Here is a 20,703-nt window from a genome sequence, read left to right on the forward strand (position 1 = left end):
TCGGAAGCGGCGGAACCCAGCAGGCAGCCAAATTCCTCAGCAGCCATGTCTCGCCTGTGGGGAAGCGTCGACGCGTCCGTCCCCAGTCGCCTCTCGCCGGGGCGCCGCTACGAGCGCGCCGGACAGCAGGAGCGGGCCGGGTGGAAGCGGCTGGGCGCGGCGGCGGGGAACGATGACGTTGGGATGCGCCGGAAGCCGCCTGTTCGTGAGAGCGACGGGTCTGGGAGCGCCTTCTCTCCGGTGCCGGCGGTTCGCCCAGCGCGGGCTTGGCCCAGCCTCCCCTCCCTTCAGCGTCGGGCGGTCGTGAGGCCCTGGTCTCCTCTTGGGGGTAACCCTTCTGCCGTGGGTGCCTGCAGATTGTGGCGTGGGCTGCGGAAGTGCTGAGAGCCGGTCCTGCCGTAGGAGCGATGGCCGCAGGGAAGCACCCGGCCGTGCTGGACTCCGGGAGTCCGCGCAAGCCGTGGCGACTGCCCGCCGACGAACACCCCGCACCGGGCTGCTACCTGAGGTGAGCGACGCGGAGCTATCGGCAGCAGCGGCGCTGAGTCTGCAGTCCTCGCCGTGCTTTTTGCATGTGGAGGTATATTGGGAGCGGTCGGGGGGAGCGGATAGGGCTGGCTGCGTAACACCTGGAAAAGAGGCTCGAGCACTGGTTTCAGCGGCCTCACAGCAGCCCTTAATTTCAGTAATATCTTCACGTATTGAATACAACGAACGCCTTGGGGCTAACGGAGTTTTTATTCGTAGCCGGCGTATTAGAATTTTTTACTTTAACACGTGCCTGTTTCAACAGCAACTGTATTCACTGCCATATGTGTTGAGGAAAGCTGGTAAGTGCTGTCTGCAGTAAAAGTTACTGTAATGAACTTGTGATTTTATAGGAGCAGCTGGTTCTGTGGAATCGACATCCAGAACCTTCTTGTGTGTTTTATCAACAATTGCATGCCATGTGCAGCCTTTTATAGAGATGACTGTAATTTTCTGTACTCCTATGCCCTGTTAAGAGGTGTGCTCTAAGATCTAATTCTATGATGGTAAAATGTGTGTATAGAAATAAACATGCTATTGAGTCCCACTCAGATACCTCAGTTCTTTCAGTTTGGGAGTGCTGTGAAATTCAGACAGTTATCTAATGAATTAGACCTTCCAGAGAAAATAAATGTATGTTATTTTTTAACTGCTTACCTGATGTTTATCTTCTTAATCAATGGTCCCAGGTCACTGAAGGAACTTGAGATGTCACAGGATAGTATAAGTGCGTTCAGGGGGTGGTATTCAATTTCACAGTTAAGTCTCAGTGGAAATAAACTGAGGAAATAGGAAAAAAAAATACAACAACAGGATTTTTAAAATGCATTTAGGTCAAAGTGATGCAGACACATCAAAACTGATGCTAGACGAGCACAAGCTCAGGCCTTTACGTGGGCCAAATAGAAAAATTAGAAAGACTAACGTATCCCCCAGCACAATTTGTCAGACATCTTTGTATACTTTTTTGAGAACTTAACTAGTTATCTGCTTTGTATTTAAAATAGTTCAGGAGGAAGGTATGAGTACATTATGTTAGTAACTAGCTTATCACTTTGCTTATGTGTTTTGTTTTTTTTCCTTTTATCAGAATAATCCATGAGTAAACTCTAAGACAGTGTTTATTTGCTGCAATAGGTGTAAAACCTAAATTAACCCCTGCCTTATTGGACTCAGAGTTTGAAAGTGTTAATCTGAACCAAGAAATATGTTAACATTCATAATGAATGCTGACATTCACTAGCTAGATACAGTTTACTTGTAAGTCTGCTGTGGGACAAATGATAGTTCAGGGTGCATGCAAATGCTTAGTCCTAACCTAAAGAATATTTTAAAATGCATTTGGTCTCTTCAATCTGTGTGTTAACATGCCATTTGGAATACTTATGTACCAGTAATAAAGATGTGATTCATGCCTTATTTTCTGAACGGAACTAATACAGTATTTTGATGTATCACAGGTAAATTTTTCCATAACCTTATGGAGAAAAAGGACTTTGAAGCATGGCTTGATAACATTTCTATTGCATTTCTTTCTCTGACGGACTTGCAGAAAAATGAAACTCTGGATCACCTGATTAGCTTGAGTGGAGCAGTCCAGCTCAGGCACCTCTCCAATAATCTAGAGATTCTACTCAAGAGGGACTTCCTCAAACTTCTTCCATTGGAACTTAGTTTTTATCTGTTAAAATGGCTTGATCCACAGACCTTACTCACATGTTGCCTCGTCTCTAAGCAGTGGAACAAGGTTATAAGTGCCTGTACAGAGGTGTGGCAGACTGCCTGTAAGAATTTGGGTTGGCAGATAGATGACTCTGTTCAGGATCCTCTACATTGGAAGAAGGTTTACCTAAAAGCTATTTTAAGGATGAAGCAACTGAAGGACCACGAAGCCTTTGAGACATCCTCTTTAATTGGACACAGTGCCAGAGTATATGCACTTTACTATAAAGATGGACTTCTGTGTACAGGTAGGAAGGACAGACAACTTGGGAGTCTTAAAATTCTTTGTTTTCTCTTCCCCCTCATAAGATTAATGACAATTTGCTTTTCTTTTACCAGGCAAATTATTGTCATAGTGTGAATACAGATGATAATTCAAAATTACTTATTTTTTCAATTTTTTAAACACCTGGTGTACTAATAAACTCATTAGTCACTGTACTAAGAACACAAGGAGACCAATGTCTTTGTTTGATAAAGAAACAGTAACAGTAGGTATCATTGTCCCTGCCAATGGCACCATGGTTGGAACTAAATGATTTTTAAGGGCCCTTCCAATCCAGATTGCTCTGTGATTTTGATCATGCTGTTACTATAAGTAAGCCCATTTGGAAAGTACAGATATGTTAGCTATCCTCTTAGAGATAGCTTTCAATTAAAAGGACTTTAGGCTGTGAGAGAACTTCAGTCTCCCAGAGCGTGGAAGAAAAATCCTATCTTCTTTGAAACAAGGCTGTAAGCAATTTCAGTTCCTAACATAAGTGCTTTATGAAGTGCTGTAAAACCAGATTTAACCTTGCTACTAGTCTGACTTGCACATAATTTCAGCTTCCTCCCGGAAGAGTAGAGACTGCAGTATTTCAGTTTGAACTTAAGTTACAGACAGAACATATATGAAGCCTTAGTATGAAACAATAGTAACCATTACAATGAATCGCTGTCAGAGCATATTCCAAGGATTTTCCAGTAATTTGGAATGACAATGTTATACACTAAGTTGGGAATACTTCCTTCAGTCAGTCATTTGTTGGTACAGTAGGATGCTAACTAGAAGCCAACAACTAGATTCTAGCCAGTCTTTCTTTTACCTATTCAGTAGTGAATGTTACACACAGAAAACAGCATTGTCAAAACTTTCTGACAACTTTTGTACTGAAACCTCCAGGAGAAGCAGATGTAAGGAGTCCAGAGCTTTATTTTGCTCTCCAAAGCTAGCAGTTGAAAAAAGAGGAGCTTCAGGTAGAGAAAAGAAAGTGGCAGGATATGAGGCCTGGTGTTCATCTGTATTTCAAAGTTTGCTGGAACCCTTTCCTTCCTGAAAGAAACTGAGGCTTGCAGTACAGTCAAAACCTGAGTGATGTGTCACATGAAATTTCCGTTCATCTGTTTCAGTAGACACTATCAGTCAGACGTAGTGCCAGAATCTACCAATCTTGCATTTATCCTGTTGTTTTATATTCTAGGATCAGATGACTTGTCTGCAAAACTGTGGGATGTAAGCACAGGTCAGTGCATATATGGTATCCAGACACACACTTGTGCTGCAGTGAAGTTTGATGAACAAAAGCTTGTAACAGGATCTTTCGATAACACAGTAGCCTGTTGGGAATGGAGCTCTGGGGCAAAGACACAGCATTTCAGAGGACATACTGGTGCAGGTATGTTGAAATTTTAAAATTGTAATTTCACCAGTGAAGTAATGTACATCATCATCAAACAAAATATAATTAAATTTAGCTTTTTGCACACTAGCTTCATCGGTTTGTTCAGCCTCTGGTCTCTGTCATCTGAGTTCCCTCAGTTTCCCTCAACAGGGAAAGTGACCAGAACAGATAGACACTTGTCCCTGAATATGCCAAAGCTTATCCATGTAGCATTTTCCAATTGCATGGAAGTAACAATAAATGCCACGGTTATTCAGTAGCTTCAAGTCTCAAAGAGGTGCAGATCTTAGGTAGCAGGGCATACATGGCCATGGCCATTTTTTCTATTCCCATATTGGACATGAGCTTAAAGCAAAGAGCAAAATGGGAGCTGGGAATAGATATTTGCATTGCCCTCATAATTCAATTCTTTGTCGTGTACTTAGAAATACCCTCAGCTCAGCTGTAGTTTTTTTCCTTGTATTTATAAAATATACTAATCCTGTGGAATTATCTTACTAAAACTCTGGAAATATGAACTAGCTTAAGTTACACTTTGCCACAATCCAGCCATAAAGGAACCACTGATATACATGCTCTTAATTTGGGCAAAAAAACCCAGTAATTTTGCAGTGTAAACTTAGGCATCCAGAGCAACAATTCATTTATACAGTTCAAGAACAATTAAGGATGTAGTGGCATATGAATTTAGAAGCTGCTAAATTCATACAGATGCTACTAGTGTCTCACAGAAAAATGCATGCATAGAGACTGGTATTCCTTATTTAGTTCCCTCTTTGCTTGAAGTTTTTAGTGTGGATTACAATGATGAACTTGATATTCTGGTCAGTGGCTCTGCAGACTTCACTGTGAAAGTGTGGGCCTTATCAACAGGAACGTGCCTGAATACCCTTACTGGACACACAGAATGGGTCACTAAGGTGGGAATATTGATATATAACTAATCTCACACATTTATTTGCACTAAATTTGTAACACGTTCTAAATTTTTATTTCCTAATCTTAATCCTGCAGGTAAGTTTAGAATCTGAAGAACATCTGGAAATACTACAAAATAACATTTCAAGAGAAAAAATATTTAGGATGTAATTAAACCTTTCAGACCATTGAAGATATTTCAATTCCAAAGTAGCTGGGCTAATACTAGGAAACAGTGTTTTGATTCAAAGACTGAATAAAAACTGGTTCTGAAAAAAGATAGCTTTAAAAGTTATGTAAAAATATAATGATCTTGATAACAAAAATCTGATCATGAAACAATATTTTTTCTCTGATTATTTCAGAACTTGAAAGATGAGAGGTGTACAGATGAAGTATGTATGTTCGCTTATTAGTACAGTAAATTGTCACTAGTAGGAACAAAAGAGTGTAAACTGTAGTTTTCCTTCCGTTGCTAAAAAGTATTTGTACTGCCTATATTCATGGGTACACTATGCAGGTGGTCAGTGAAATGAAAAATGCAAATGAAAATTTATTTATTTAACAGCATCAATATAAATCATTACCATCCTTCAATTACAGGTCGTTTTGCAGAAATGCAAAGTCAAATCTCTTATGCATAGTCCTGGGGATTATATTCTCCTAAGTGCAGATAAGTATGAAATCAAGGTATGTACCATATATCATGCATATATTATTTCGGTACATTGGGAAGCAAAAAGCTTGAGCAGTTTGCTGAAGTTTACAAACAATAGTATTTGTTTACAAACAATAGGATTTAGTTTTTCCCCACATTTCCTGCTTTAGAGGCTGCGTGCAGAACATGAAACTCTTTGGAAGCTAATTTTTCAATGCTTGCCTTAGCATTTAGTTTTATATGATAGCTCTACAACAGTGGTAATGCAACGAATTGGTGCTTCCAAGTTGTGACAGTGAAACAGGGAAATGCAAATACTGTTACTGTTGGGGACTTTGGGGTTGGAGAGTGCTGTAAGTTTGTGTCTATAGAAGTGTTTCATAACTGAAACAGTTACATTTCTGTCCCAGTTGGATGGTTGATTGTTTTTTCCCCCCATTCTTTAAAGTACCTATTTTCACTGGGAATTTCTTAGGCTAGAAACAACATGTGCTGCACTGTAAGACAAGTCACTTGAAAAAATTGATGTTTCTACCTGAAAAAGATAAATATTTCTGGAAAAAACTCATGCACACATTTACCTGATGCTTAAAAAGAGACTGTGAGGCTTGCTCTATTTATGTAACAGTTTATAATGTGTATTTTTTATGGTCTTTAACTGTTTTCTAATTGTAGATTTGGCCTATTGGAAGGGAAATAAACTGCAAATGCTTAAGAACATTGTCTGTTTCTGAAGACCGCAGCATCTCCCTACAGCCTAGGCTGCACTTTGATGGTAAATACATAGTGTGCAGTTCAGCACTAGGATTATACCAGTGGGACTTTGCCAGCTATGATATTCTCAGGTAAACCATTCAGTTTAGGATTCAGTCTTCATTAAATAAATAAGAAGTAGTTAACCAGTTTTACTAACTTACCTTAAATGTGGACCAAAAGAATCTTGAATAAAATCCTGTAAACATCTTGCTTTACACATATCAAGCAGTTTAATTTTAATTTTGTCATCTGATAATATGAATAGTTTCATTGTTGTTTTTGTTTCTGGCCACATGCTAATTCTCTTCCATATTTTCATTCTGTAAGCTGAAGTGGTTCAGTATAGATTTAAACCAGACTGCAGTGCTGTAGTTGTGAATGTGGAAATGTAGTGATGCAAAGCTAATGTTACCATGGAGACTGCTATACAGAAAACCAAGCAGGAATTTCTGGGGGTCCTTTGCTGGGACAAGAAATTAAAAAGTCTCTTTTTCCTTATAGCACCACTGATCTGTCACTCCTTCTAATGTTGTGGAATGACAGTGAAATCTATCAGACTGCAGTGAGGGACTGAACATGATGGCATTCCATTTCCACATAAAGAATCAAGCTGTATGAGTTGGAAATGGTGGCATCAAAGATAGTAACTTACTAAAGAAAAAATGCATTTTAGAACTGCTAGCAGACTCCTTAATACAAATACCCTGAATAATTGTGGATATTTGAAAGATCTCCAGAAGTGCTTCTTATGAGTAAGAATAACTGAGTAATTTCACCTCTTAGTTTACTCTCCCATCTTTCAAAACAGAAAGATGGACTCTTACTGCTGAGAGCAGATTTTCATCCCCACGTATTTTTGTGCCTCAGTTCTTTGCTTTATGTAATGCTATGATCAAACATGCAGGCAGTTGTGGAAGACTCAACTCTTCAGTTTCTGTTCCATGTTTTATTTATTAAGGGAAGCCACCATCAAGGTGTTGGGGAACTAAAAAATACTTTTTTATTTCATCCCATGGTTAATTTAACATAAAACATCAGTAAAACAGCTTTCTAAGGACTAGTCTTGCATGATTTATCGAACCTGGTTATCTAAAGAAGGCATGTCTCTGTTTTACTTCTGCCTTTTAGAGTGGTGATCAACAGAATAATAACAGCTTTTACATCTTAGTGTAAAGATATTGAGGCTTGAAATCCATATGAAAATTTACTGTAAAACACAAGTACATTTGCTCTTTCATTTGTACGTAGAAATGGCTCTTTTTTTTTCCTTGTGCTCTGCAGAATAATCTCTTTCAAACCTTAGCCTTCACTTATGTTCACATGGGTCTGTCCTGAATATATAAAGTCAGAAGTGAAACCACAGGCCTGACTGTAGCTAAAGTGTTCAGTTACTTAATTTGAAAGATTTGCATCCAGTTCTTTCTAAATTACTTCAGAATGATGACTTTAGACACATTTTCTGTAGACATACAGGATTCGCTTTAGTAATTCAAGCTCATGACAACATTGTAAGGGAGATTCTAACACTGTTTTCTTGTCTTCTAGGGTTATCAAACCTCCAGACTTCTCAAATGTATCGTTGCTGGGCTTTGGAGAGATATTTGCTCTACTGTTTGACAACAGATACCTGTACATAATGGACTTGAGGACAGAAAAACTGATAAGCCGCTGGCCTTTACCAGAATACAGAAAGTCAAAGAGAGGTTCAAGTTTCTTGGCTGGTGAAATGTCTTGGTTAAATGGACTAAATGGCCAAAATGATACAGGCTTGGTTTTTGCCACCAGTATGCCAGACCATAGTATCCATTTGGTGTTATGGAAAGAACATGGCTGAAAAGCTCACACGTACAGAATCTTCAGGAATTTATGGCCTATCAGCAGTGTGTCCATAAAATGAGACTTTGCATGAACCAAAGTTGCACATCCAATGGTATCATCATGCAATGCACAATCATTTACTTTTATTTGGGCATTTGGGAATGGGTTGTTTTGGAAATAATGCAATGCAGCATGCTAACAGTATCCACCACAAAATTTTGTCTATATTCATGTTTAAATATACCTGTTTGGACTCTGAAGTATAGCTTGTAATGTTTAAACCGTTCAAATCTGCTACCAAGTCTGAAATCAAGTTGTGCTTGACCTGACTTCTGATCTTTTTTTTTTTTTAATTGAAACGGAAGCTGAAGCTACTGTTTTAGAACCATAGGCTTTTGTACATCTAATAGCAAATACTGGTTGCAGTGCATGGCTGCTTAGCAAAAATGAGAAAACAGCAAACCCTCCCTCCAGAATCTTTCTCTTCAAAATGTTTTTCCATATGACAGCTTTTAATACTGAGCCTTTGAACCAGAAGAATCAAACGAGTCCTTTAACAAGCATTTGTCCACATATTTTTGTGCTATTTGACATGTACTTTAAAGCTGCATCTACATCACATGCTTTAGAAATGCTTCAGGTTGATCTACCTTCCTTCCTGCCTTCCCTCCCTCCCTCCCACCTTAATGTCATTTTTTTTTCACACAACTTGAAAACGTGAGTTTTCATGAAGCTTGTGCTCATGCCCTTCAGAGGACAAAACTGTCTAGCATTACTAGTGTGATTTTTTCTTCCCACTATTCAAGGAGACCTGATTTCATACTTAATAGTAAATGAAGGCCACGATTCCCAAAGGTATGTGGTATGAGTTACAACAATGAAGGGGAGTTTTCATATGCAAGAATCAGTATTTGAGGATGCCGTAGGAGTAGCTAAAAGTCACAGTGGAGCAGTCTCTAAAATACAAAGCCAGACTCTTAAGCATTCAGTTTTTTCACCTTTAGTCACATCAATTTACTTTGAAAAATGTTGTCTGTACTCAAGGATTTTATCAACCAGAAGCCAAATTCACAACTCTCAATTCAAACTGCACTGTGTGGGGCATAAATTATGAGCTCACAAAGGTGAGCTTTTGTTGTCTCACTCCTAAGTGAAGAAAGCTTCCATTAAGAAGAATGTTTTCAATAACTTAACTTCAGTAACTTGTGTTGAAACCCAGTTCTCAGCATTCCTAATGTGGGAGTAACATAACAGTATCATTATGATGTGTGCTTCTAAAGGAACCACCTATACAGCACTGCATTAAGTTTGAAAGATTAAACAGAGGCGTGCCAGAAATGTCCTTGTTTCCAAATCAGCAAACCTTGGTTAACTACTTCTTTTAGTGACCTTGACTATATAGAGTCCACAGAGAGGTGGAGCACAAGATGGCTGAGAAACAGACCCAGGCTGAGCCCTCCAGACGGGAAGGTGTGGTGGGCATGGGATGTGGAGGCACTGCTACTGTCTCCAGCTAACTAGTGAGCTATAAAGAAAACAGCGTCAGACTCATTTTGGCATCTTGCAGCAAGACAATAGTTAATGGTTCTTGTGACGAGAGGAATTCTCCACAGTGAGTTTAGTTTAAGACTGAAACAGGCTGCCCAGCCTTCCTAGACAAAGCCCTGAGCACACCATGCTGTAAGCAGGGAGCTGGACTTTCAGATGCCCTTTCTAAATGGCAAGTCTGAAATTCTTAATGGACCTGTTGCCATACAAGATTGTATGACTGACAGGAGCAGGCATTCCAGATCCTAATACAGCTGCAAGTTTGCTGATACAGACTGGGAGATGCTGCAATCACTGTGAATCGAAGTAGAAGTTCCCTTTGGACATTGCTAATGATACTATTCCACTAATGACAGAGGTCTTTAAGGGCACAGGTATGTACCACTACCAAATAGATAAAGGAATGAAAGCATGACACTAATGCAGAAATTTTAAAAATCATACTTGCTGTCACACACACTTCTGTCTGCCAGACACCAGTGTCAGGCTATCGCTGCCTTCAGATGTGCCTTCAGTAGGAAGGCTGTAGTATAATGTGACAACATATGCAATGCATGTAGTTCTGGGGTTTTATCAAACAGAAACTGAAACTGTGAAACTGAAACTGAAACAAAAATGAGCAAATGGTTTTTCTGTTTGCTTTGGTTTCCATCTGGCCCATCAGCAAGTCACTACTTAGCACTATTTCCAGATAGAGTTAAGAAAAAATGCAGCTTCTGTACCCTTACACCTACCAAGGAAGCAATGTAATTCAACTTATCCATCACATAAAGGACTAAAATCCAACTTGTGTCTAAATTTCACAAAATATTTTCCTACGAGGCTTCAAGGTGCCAGAAAAAAACCCAACAAAATATTACATTTCATAAAAGTTGTTTGGCTGTCTATTTTTTCCTCCTTGAAATAGGTTCTTTTTCGTTCACAAAAGTATCTTTTTCATTGAGATGAATCTCTCTCCCTTGCCTCTATTAAAGCTTGCTGACACAACTCAGCATTTGGCACTTTAGTAATTCCGGAATAGGTGCAATGACTCTTCTCAAACTTACATGTCTCCAAAGCCCAGTTGAACAAGACATTTTTTATCAGCAAAACTCCAATGGCTGTGTTTAGTGTTACAATCATCACATCTTTAACATACACTATTTCCAAGAACATAAGGGGTAATTTTTTACAACTGAAAGGAAGATTGTACTCAATTACTTGTCTACCTTTTACTCAAATTGATCCATACAAATTTAGTACCCAGTGACATACAAACTGCAATAATTAAGCAATGCTACCTTTATACTAATGATTGTATTTGAACTTTTTGTACATAGGTTGAAAACTATTTTGCATTACTTGAATCAGTTGACAAATACTGATTTTTATTATTAACTGAAAACAAATTGTACATTTCCCAGAAGAGATGCTACAATCTGCACTGACCCTTGGTATCATCATTAAGTGATTCATGGCTTTGCTAGATATTCCCTAAATAATTGCAGAAAAATGTAGACTCCATGTGAAAATCAATGTAATGTGATTTTTAAATTATATCCTCTGTCTTCCCACAATACAGGTAGCCCTCCACTTTCACTCCTTATAACTGAGGTTTCAATTTTGAGTTTGCAGCATGGTTTGAGATAGAACCGTGTTAACATTCATGATTAATGATGAGTTATATCTCCACAGTGTTGTATCCCTGATGAGAGATTCTCTGGGAAGGTTTCCTTGAAGGCCCTTCCGACAGTGATAAATGAGGGCAACATCCATGGGAACATACACGCTCTTCCCATAAGCACGTAGGACAGAATGGACTGAAGTCTGGATCACCTTTCGTGGATCAACTATCATTTTCCTGGGATTCATTACATTTTTCCTGTCAGGCTCTCTGTATACATGCTGTAATATGTTAACTCCTGGCACAGTATTCCAAGATGAAATGTTGAACGTGTGAGAAGATACGGCTTCTGGGAAGATATGGTTCTCAAAGAGGAAAACACTAGCCCCTGGGTTTTCCTTCTGAAGACTGTTCATCATTGTTTTCCAGTCTGGGTGTTTAAGGGGAAGAATTATTTCATCAGCATCATTAAGGACCACAAACTTGCTCCTTTCCATGTTACGGTATACACAGTCATTTAGAGCTGTGATTTGTCCATAGTAGCCAATGTGTGTCCCGTCTTGCATGAAGCGCCACGCAGAAGAAACCCTGAGGTGTGAGTTTATTGGCCAGGGAATTACCTCAACAGTTCCTTCTTCTACATAAAACTTCAAGACTTTCTCCATCAGATGGCTACAGTTGTTCTTATAGATCACCACTTTCTGTACTCCAAGAATCTTATACATTTCCATACTCTGTATAAACTGCAAGACATTATTGTAGTTTCCAAACATGGCAGAAATGCACACAGTGAAGTCAACAGAAGAGGTCTCAGGCTTGCGATTTTTAATTTCAAACCTCAGCAGCTTGTCAATATTTCCATATGGAGACTGATGAATTGATACATGTGTTGGATCACAATTTTTAGGTTCCAAACAAACTATATCTGTTGCACCATAAGGGAATCCAAATCTATCTGAGTGAACATCAATTTTTGCTTTTGATACATATATCTTTCCATTGGCCTGACAGCAGAACCAGCAGTACAGTTGTTTTACATCTTCATGGTGAACTATCCCAATCAGACGAGTGACTTTGCTTTCTCTGTCATCAAAGTATGGGGATATAATAAAAGTTTTGTTACCTTCTAATGCTGTTATTGTGCTAATGGCAATTTTCCCTCTACATCTTCTACCTTCTTGAATTACTTTTGGCTGATGAGAAAGTCTCTGTAACTTCAGATAAGAAACTGCAAGCATTGAAGTTACAGTCATAATGCACACAGCAGCAGCAAAGTAAGATTTTTTCCCAGCACACATCATTTTGAACAGATCTAAATGTCCATGCAAATTTCTTTATCCTTGTAATTTATGCTGCCTTATCTGCAGAAAAGAAAAGGCAGTATGAGATAATACTCACAATCATTGCTCAAGAATTTCACAAACAAGATGAGGGTAAATCTCTATCATGGTGCACTGACTTACTCAGAGACCCAGCTACTGTGCTTTTATGAAAATCTAGTTACAGAACATGCATTTAATGATATGTATGATATGTGACACTCTAAATGCCTCTATTTGTCAGATGTGTGGAGCAGTTTCTCTACATGGAGGGTTCTGTAGAGGAATATAACAGGTCTATATACAGCAATACAAGGAGAATTTTTTTTTTCAAGAATCCAAATTTTAAAATATCCAATTTAATAACTAGGCAGTAATTCTTTAAGCAAAGCAAAACTTTTTTTTCCACTGAGGCAGTGTGTATGTAAATTATGTTTTAAAAAACCAAACTCAACCAGACTTCTCACAGACAAGCTAGAGGCAGATAAATTAAATGTATATAGAATTAATCAAGTTCATAATAAATATGCTAATTGGGGATTACACATGATGGTCCAGATATAATCCCTAATGTATGAATTCCCTAACTTGCAGATCACTACAGAAGAAACCATACACACAGAGGAAAGTCAATTCATACAATGCAGCAAAGGCAGGTGAAATCAATGCAGGTATAAAACTCAGTTTGCCACTCTACCCCACGTAACCCTGTACGAGGCAGGAGTTGCAGGAAAGGTCATCTCATATTAATGCTTACTAGAGATCTGGGCCTCTTTACAATGCATCAATGCTGTCTTAGCTCCTGGCATGATTTGGGGGTTCGGGCTTAAAACTCTTGCTGCTGCAGGTACAGGTAGGCAGTCCTGAGTGACTGGATGACCAAAGTCTTTAGCAGCATTTGTGCTAGCAAGTGTTAATGCCTGAATGGGAGTTTATGGCACTCTCAAGCACTAATTTCTGCAAGTGGAGCCTAGATGAAAGTGTTTTCTACAAATTCACCTTTAGGTATTCAAATATGATCCATAAATAGAAGAGTGACAGCAAGTCTCCTCAAAGGCCTGCTTGTACCACAGAGATTCTTGGGGAAAAAAAGTGTCCCAGATTAATTAAATTCATGTCAGATTAGAAAACTGCATTGGTAGAAGAGAGTTTCCCCAACTGCCAGCAGGAAGTGTGGAGTAAAATGACAGGATGGAATGAACTGATGCTATTGCAAAAGACAACGAAAATGTTTCTAGCAGGCGAAAAATAATTGCCTGTGCCCTCAAAATAATGTACTGTATTTTAACAATTGCTATTTCATGAAAAAGTGAATTAGGGAGAACCACAGTCACAACACACCCCTGAAAATGTCCCATATGCCAAGGCTGATGTGATTTACAGCAGACTTTGCTAGCTACCAAGAAATCTCTCTTCTGCAGAGAAACCAAGTGTTTCTCTGCAGAAGAGAATAGTTATAGGGGCACCAAAAATCTCACTGCATCACTAGGCACAAAGCAGAAAAGAAGCAGCAGAAAGCACTGACTCTTCTGTCTCTGAAATGAAGATAGTATCCCCATAAGTCCTTAAAATGAGAGCAGAACAGCAAATACATAGTAAGAATCTGCCATTGCTGTATGACTTCTAGCTGGAGATTTGTGACTGAAAACAACTCAAACTTTTTAAGTCTTTTTATGATACGTTCTAAAGTACAGGTTTCCCCCGAGCCTTCTTATTCCAAGGATGTTATATATTTTAGCATTCTTACAAAGAGAAGGTCACATTTAACATTTTCCCCCTTGTTTTTATCTATTTATGACTTAAAATATTGATCTATCTTATAGAATAAATATTTTTTAATTAAAGAAATATCAAAACACATCAACAGTAAATAACAAAATAAATTTGTTACCTGTACCTGTTCTTTCTTCTACTTTTTCTAGCAATAAATAACTAACAAGAAAAAAATATGCCTTTTCAATTGCATTTTGAACAGCAAACAGCGGAAAGGAAAAAGTATGTTTTAAGGTAGATAGCAGAGTGAGGTTCTGTTCAGTCCTCCATTCATTTTTTGCTAAAGTAATCTACTAATTGTTTATTTTAAACAGATAAATACTTTTAAGGTAAATGGTAATAATTGTTCAATACAGAACAATACTGTGAGGAGAAACACTGGTACAATACCTAAGATACTTCCTGGTACATTTTATTTCCCATAGCTGTTGCTCTTCTAATGTCAGTAACAGCAGCCACACCTACCAGAAAAACAAGTTTTCCTTCTCTTGAGCAAAGTACACAGTTATGTTGCAAGAATTTAATTTAAATTACAAGTGAGTACGGAGTTGCTGAAGAAAATCAAACATTTTGCATGGATTTTTTAAGGCTACTTAAGTTTTCTTCTGAAAATTAATCTTGCATGTTGATATAAACCCAGTTCGCACACATACTTAAGAAGAAGAAAAGAACTAGAAAAATACACTACATATACTTGCATTTCTTGGACAAACATTTTTTTCATGACATGTTATAAGGCCTAGTTAGAACATGCAGATACAAATTCTGGTTAGGAACTGTGAGAGAGTGCTGAAACAACAGCGAGTTCTAGAAGCTAAGAAAAAGAGCAAAATCAAGAGGTCAAAGACCCATCAGAACACTGAATCTTAAAGAAAAGAAATACGTACAATTTGATGAGTGAAATTCAGGGTTTCCGCAACATAACTCATTAATTTTGCTCTCCTGAAATAAACAGCACAAATATGTAGTCATAAAATACATTACGTCAGTATAATAAAGAACACTACATTTATACTTCCTCACTATAAAAAGGGTGAAATGGCAAATTTTAACTTTAAAGGTATGCTTTCAGCATATTTAAATGCCCTTCTTTTATAGTGACAATTCATTTTGATTTTGCATTTTTTAATTCCAATTAATATGCAAGTAAGGATGTCACAAATGATGCAGATTTGCTTTAATACTAAATTTAGCTAATGGTATCAATGGCTACTTTGCAGTATTCCACTTAACGGTAAACAGACTTTCTTACTCTCCACCACCCTGACAGACTGTAGTAATATCACCTCCTCATCTTCATATTCATTACCTTTTCATTCAACAAAAGAGTTGAATGAAAGGTAAAACCATATCATAAGAAACAGTTTTCCTTCACCCAGTGTTTCTCTGCAGCTGGCCCAGTTTCCATTACTCTCTAGTACAAGAGATCGGAAATGCCTGTACCTTATCCATTTGTATGTGGCAAGTTAACATGCCCTCATCATTGTCGGAAATTTTCTTTCTTAATGTGTGCTAGGATTTCATTTTTTGGAGATGCAACATATTGCATCAATACATCTGAGCTTGTCATCAGCCTACAATTGACGTATCTGCCCAGTCAGTCAGGCAAGTGCAGTTACACAATGTTTTCTTCTGCAGCAAGGTCATAATAAAGAGCTCTTGTCACGGTTAGAATCATGGAATGGCTTGGGTTGGACAGGACTTTAAAATATCTAGTCCCAATCCCCTTGCTGTAGGTGAGACATCTTTCACTAGATTGAGCTGCTCAAATTAATCATGTCTCTCCATATTTCAGTGGTCACAGTCTTGCTAAAATTTACTCTAAAACCTTGCACAGGATCAAGAGTACACTTACAAACTTTTATATATTTAAATAATCTTTTTTTCCCCGTCCTAAACCAAGGAATCACTCATGCTTTAGCCACACTGTACCACTATGCTCACAAACACATTTATTAATCTCCCATTACAGGTTCTTTCAATATCTTGTCTTTTTAGAATTTTGAAATTACATTTTTTTTGTATTGCCTTCAAATTGGATGTTGTGTTTACCTTTGCTGTCCAACTTCTATTTTCAGACCGTCTTTTCCAACATCTTTCTAAAACCCTCCACAACTAGCACCTTCCTAACTAAAAGCTGGTACCAATTGCTAATTTAGTTCAAGAGTCATTCCTGAGTAATAATTATTCTCCCTCACATCCTCTATGCATTGTGGCCTTCCTTTGTAATTTGTTTTGTTCACATGCAGACAGCTGACAACTATTTATGCTGCTCATTTCAGTATCTTGACAATGAATACATTGTATTAAGTTTTTCATAACTCTCATCTTATTACTTTATCTCCCAATCTAGGGTAAGGATAGAGGGCAAAGGACAAGAGGTGACTGCAGAGTTTGAGTTGCTAACATGAAGTATTAGCTTCAGCAGTATAAGAACAATAAACAACCTAATCCTTGTTTATTCAGGGTCTAACTAGACCCCCACTAGAAAAACAGCCTTACAAAACTTGCCATTTTTGAAAAATATTATTCTCTATCCTTTAGTTTATGAATTTTGTCAAAGGCAAAACCACAGATCACTATGTTATTAACACAGTGTTAATATTAACAAATATGAACAATAACTTTCCATCTTTATCTCAATTGCCTGTTGTTAATCTTTTGATAGCTTACTTTTTTCAGAAAGGTTCTTTGACACACCAGATGTCCTTCCTCTTTTATAAGATCCAAAGTCCAAAGCATATTGTTTGAAGGATTAAACTGAAGGCAGTATTTTTCCACTAATAAAATACTACTCTAAAAAAATTAAAAGTGTCTATTTCTATTCTAAATACAAAGACAGTAAGCCAGAACAATATACAGTGCTGTCATACAGTTGTTGTACAACAATATACACTTGTTGTACTTATTTTGTGCCATTAGAACTGACAAACCCCACACTTCCGTGTATACACTCAGAAACTTCTCCATTATAATCTGCTGTACATCCCTAAGCCAAACTCCTCCTATTGTAAACAGTTAAACTTTGTGCCCTTTGAAAATCAAACAGATTGGGCAAAACAAAAACTGCATGACATTTAAAAGACTGTTATTTCAAATTTTTTCTTTCACACTGTACTTTTTTAGCTGGGACTGAGATAATTTTCTTCCTAGTAGCTAGCAGGGTGCTGTGTTTTGTGACCAAAGAAAGCGCTTCAAACACACTGATGTTTAGCTATCACTGAACAGTACTCACGCAGAGTCAAAGCAATTTCTGTTTCTCCTTTGGCTTCCTTTCTCCAGGAGGTGGATGGCACAAAAAGTTTGCATGGAACACAGCTGGGACTTCTGAACCAAACCAACCAAAGGCCTATTCCACACCATATGATGCTATGCTCAACCATCTAAGCTGGGTGAAGAAGTAGAAAGGGGGAAACACGCAACATGACAGCATATGGTTTCCCAAGTCAGCGCTAAACCTGACCACGTCCTGCTTTCCTGGAAATGCCTAGAAACGTGCCTGCTAAGGGGACATAATGGATAGATGACACATTCCGTTTTGCATTCTGCTTTGCTTTACCTTTTAAACTGTCTTTATTTCTGGGAAAACCCATAGGATTTGCCACGTTCACCCTTCTGATTCTACCCATATCCCAGTGCAAGAAGAAGGGTGAGGCTTGAGCTGCCTACTCCGATTAACTCACAACATACACTGGAACTATGCTTTGGAGGAGTTTTGCAATCTTCAAATCTAAAGTTAATCTCCACCCTTAGTACGAATTCAGACAGAAACTCAGAAAACCTGGTTTGGACAATTAATAGGTACCTTTAACTTACCTTTAAGCGGTTAACCCCACTAGTGAAAAATAATGCTACAGCTGATCACCATCCTACTATTTCTTGAGTGGAAATAAAATCCCGAATCTGTCGCGCCTCTCCCGCGAGCGCTGCCAGTCACAGGACCCCGAGCAGGTGCCGCTGCCTGAGCTCCACTACGGTGCGGGCAGGTTGAGCGCGCCCGGCTTCCCGTCCCGCGGGACCCGCCCTTTCCCGCGCTGGGTGCGCAGCGCCCCGCCGCCGCCGGAGTCCCGTGCGAGCAGCGCCGCGAAAGCCGCGCGGAGCTGGGTCGGCGCTACTGGAACCCTCGCGTCTCGTACCTGGCTCCCTCTGCGGTACCGACAGAAGCAACCGCAACACGCTTCTACGGCCCGGGGCTGGCGGGAGCGCTCCGTCCCCTCACCTCCCGCCCGGGAAGGCGGCGGCCGCGGCGGCGGCTATGGCCATGGAGACCCCGCGAACCCCCGCCCCGGCCGTACTTCAGGTCGAGCCCCTTCCCGGCGTGGTCCAGGTGGGGCCGCTCGCGCTTGGGGCGGCTGCTCGTCGCTTCGAACCGTGGTGGTGCCTCTGCGCGGCTTGCTGTGCACGGCATCGGCACCGACGGTCGGCGAGGGGCCCCACCGGAGCGCGGCTCCAAAGGTCTCGTTCGGCGAGCGACGGGGAATTGGCCTCGGCCGGAGGGACCCCCGGGGCGGGCCGCGGTCTTGCCCGCCACGCCTCTGGCCTCCCCCGCCATTTTCCCAGGTTCCCCGAGGCATCGGTGACGGAGGCCCCATGTAAGACCGCGAATGGGGCAACCCGGCGGCCGCGGGACGCTAACGCGCGTCAGCGCCAGGGCCGCGCATTTTGGGGAGCAGAACCTGCCCATCCCGCCGCAGATCCGGACGCCAGCGGCTCCGGAGCGCTGATTACCCAGGTGCACATGCTGTGCGCCGGGGGGAACGCTCCCACACGCCACATCCTGGAAATGAACGGCATAGAGGGCACAAGTGCAAAAGAAGGACATCAGCACTGGTGCACTGTTCTCGAGGAGGTCTCCGGATTCGACCCCGATGCCTAACTGTCAAATTAACTTGTGTAAAATGGAGAAACACAAACTGGCCATTATATTTCCTAAATGCAAGTCAATTTCAAAAAAGTACAGGGAAATTGATAATTACACAATGATATAAACTCCAAAAATGGAGTCCTGTCTACTTTTAGAGATAGACATGATAGCTGAATCATTTCTACAATAAAATACAAGGTTGGCATTCGTAGGAATTCTGTGGTGGGATTTTCTTTTCTACTGCCAAAGGCCGTAAGTTATGGACCTTTGTTCCAGTTATAGAGATCTTCCACAGAGAGTGTCTTTATTTCTGGGGAGAACACAGAGTAAAATGCTTGTTACAATGAAATGCTTTAAAATGTAATTCTTACATTTAAAATTGTAGCATACCCAATACAGTTCTCTTTCAGAGCCAAAGCTGTGTGTCTCCAAAGGGATGTATCCTTGTTAAGAGGTATGTCACACCAGTTTCCTGCAAAGACATGTAAACAGTGCTATTAGGCGCTTCCCAACCATGTGCAAATACCTGTAGAAAATAGTAGACTGAGGCCTCAACCACCCTGTGTGGACCCAATATTTTTTTCCCATTTGAAAGTGTCTTTCCTAGATACACTGATCCAGTTCACAAATCGAATGCATTACCCTCACTGCAAAAAAATTCTTCCCTATATCTAGTCTGAATCAACCTTCTTTTAGTTTTAAACTATAATCCATTCTCCAATCACTACAGGCCTCACTTAAAAAATCTGTCCCCATCTTTCTTGTAAGTCCCCTTCAAGTACTGAGAGGTGACACTAACATCTCCTTGGCACATCTTCTCTGGGCTAAACAATTCCATCTGTCTCAGCCTTTCCTCTTAGCTGAGGTGCTCCAGCCCTCTGATTATTCTTGTGGCTCTTCTCTGGACCCACTGCAACAGGTTCACATCTTTCCTATACCACAAACTTGAGAGCTGGATGAAGCACTCCACGTGGGGTCTCACAAGAGCTGAGTGGAGGGGCAGAATCACCTCTGTCCCCTGCTGCCCACACTGCTTTTGATGCAGCCCAGGACATGGCTGGCTTCTGAGCCGCCAGCACGCATGGCCAGAACATGTCCAGCCTCTCATACACCAGCACCCCCAAGTCCTTCTCAGCAGAGTTTCTCTTGATCTTTTCATTAGAATTATGTCAGCCCAAGCCTCTCATCAAGCTTGTCCAGGCCCCAGTCTTCAGGTGTGGCCACTGCATCACTCTGGTGTCATCTGCAAACCTGCTGAGTTAAATTTGAAGTGCAAAGAAATTTAAATTTGTCTCTACTTCTTTGGACTTTCAAAATCTCACTTGAAAAAGCTGCAAATTTGGAGGCTTTTTCAATTTTATCCTAGAAATGTTGATTCTGTTGTATTTATACTACTAAATGGCTAGACTCTCTGCTCTATAAAGTCTGTTCAATTATATTACCATTCGTTCACAAATAAAACATGCATGCTGCCTTTGAGCTAAAACATTCCTTCTGTACCTCCCTTTTTTCAGAATATTTTATTTATACAT

General features: G+C 40.0%; 2 protein-coding genes across 2 annotated transcripts; one reads left to right on the top strand and one right to left on the bottom strand.

The window, feature by feature from the left end:
• Positions 1–220: 220 nt before the first annotated feature.
• Positions 221–8,377, top strand: FBXW2 (F-box and WD repeat domain containing 2). The gene is made up of 7 exons (XM_054284235.1): positions 221–508; positions 1,989–2,498; positions 3,714–3,908; positions 4,701–4,834; positions 5,436–5,522; positions 6,166–6,335; positions 7,792–8,377. The coding sequence occupies exons 2-7, from the start codon at positions 2,009–2,011 to the stop codon at positions 8,078–8,080; spliced, it is 1,365 nt and encodes a 454-aa protein (XP_054140210.1). The 5' UTR covers positions 221–508; positions 1,989–2,008; the 3' UTR covers positions 8,081–8,377.
• Positions 8,378–9,825: 1,448 nt separating this feature from the next.
• On the bottom strand, positions 9,826–12,919 carry LOC128942050 (uncharacterized). The gene has a single exon (XM_054284236.1). It carries the CDS (start codon positions 12,514–12,516, stop codon positions 11,209–11,211), a length of 1,308 nt encoding a protein of 435 aa, XP_054140211.1. The 5' UTR covers positions 12,517–12,919; the 3' UTR covers positions 9,826–11,208.
• Positions 12,920–20,703: the final 7,784 nt, after the last annotated feature.

This window comes from Melozone crissalis, unplaced genomic scaffold (assembly GCF_028551555.1).
Source record: "Melozone crissalis strain CALT ecotype California unplaced genomic scaffold, PUWL_Pcris_2 ptg000041l_1, whole genome shotgun sequence".
Taxonomy (NCBI): domain Eukaryota; kingdom Metazoa; phylum Chordata; class Aves; order Passeriformes; family Passerellidae; genus Melozone; species Melozone crissalis.

Excerpts from the sequence above, each read along its gene's own strand:
- FBXW2 (XM_054284235.1), top strand. The coding sequence starts at position 2,009 with ATGGAGAAAAAGGACTTTGAAGCATGGCTTGATAACATTTCTATTGCA. Across the intron at positions 5,523-6,165 it reads CAGATAAGTATGAAATCAAG|ATTTGGCCTATTGGAAGGGA; the intron begins GTATGTACCATA and ends TTCTAATTGTAG. Across the intron at positions 6,336-7,791 it reads GCCAGCTATGATATTCTCAG|GGTTATCAAACCTCCAGACT; the intron begins GTAAACCATTCA and ends CTTGTCTTCTAG.
- LOC128942050 (XM_054284236.1), bottom strand. The coding sequence starts at position 12,516 with ATGATGTGTGCTGGGAAAAAATCTTACTTTGCTGCTGCTGTGTGCATT.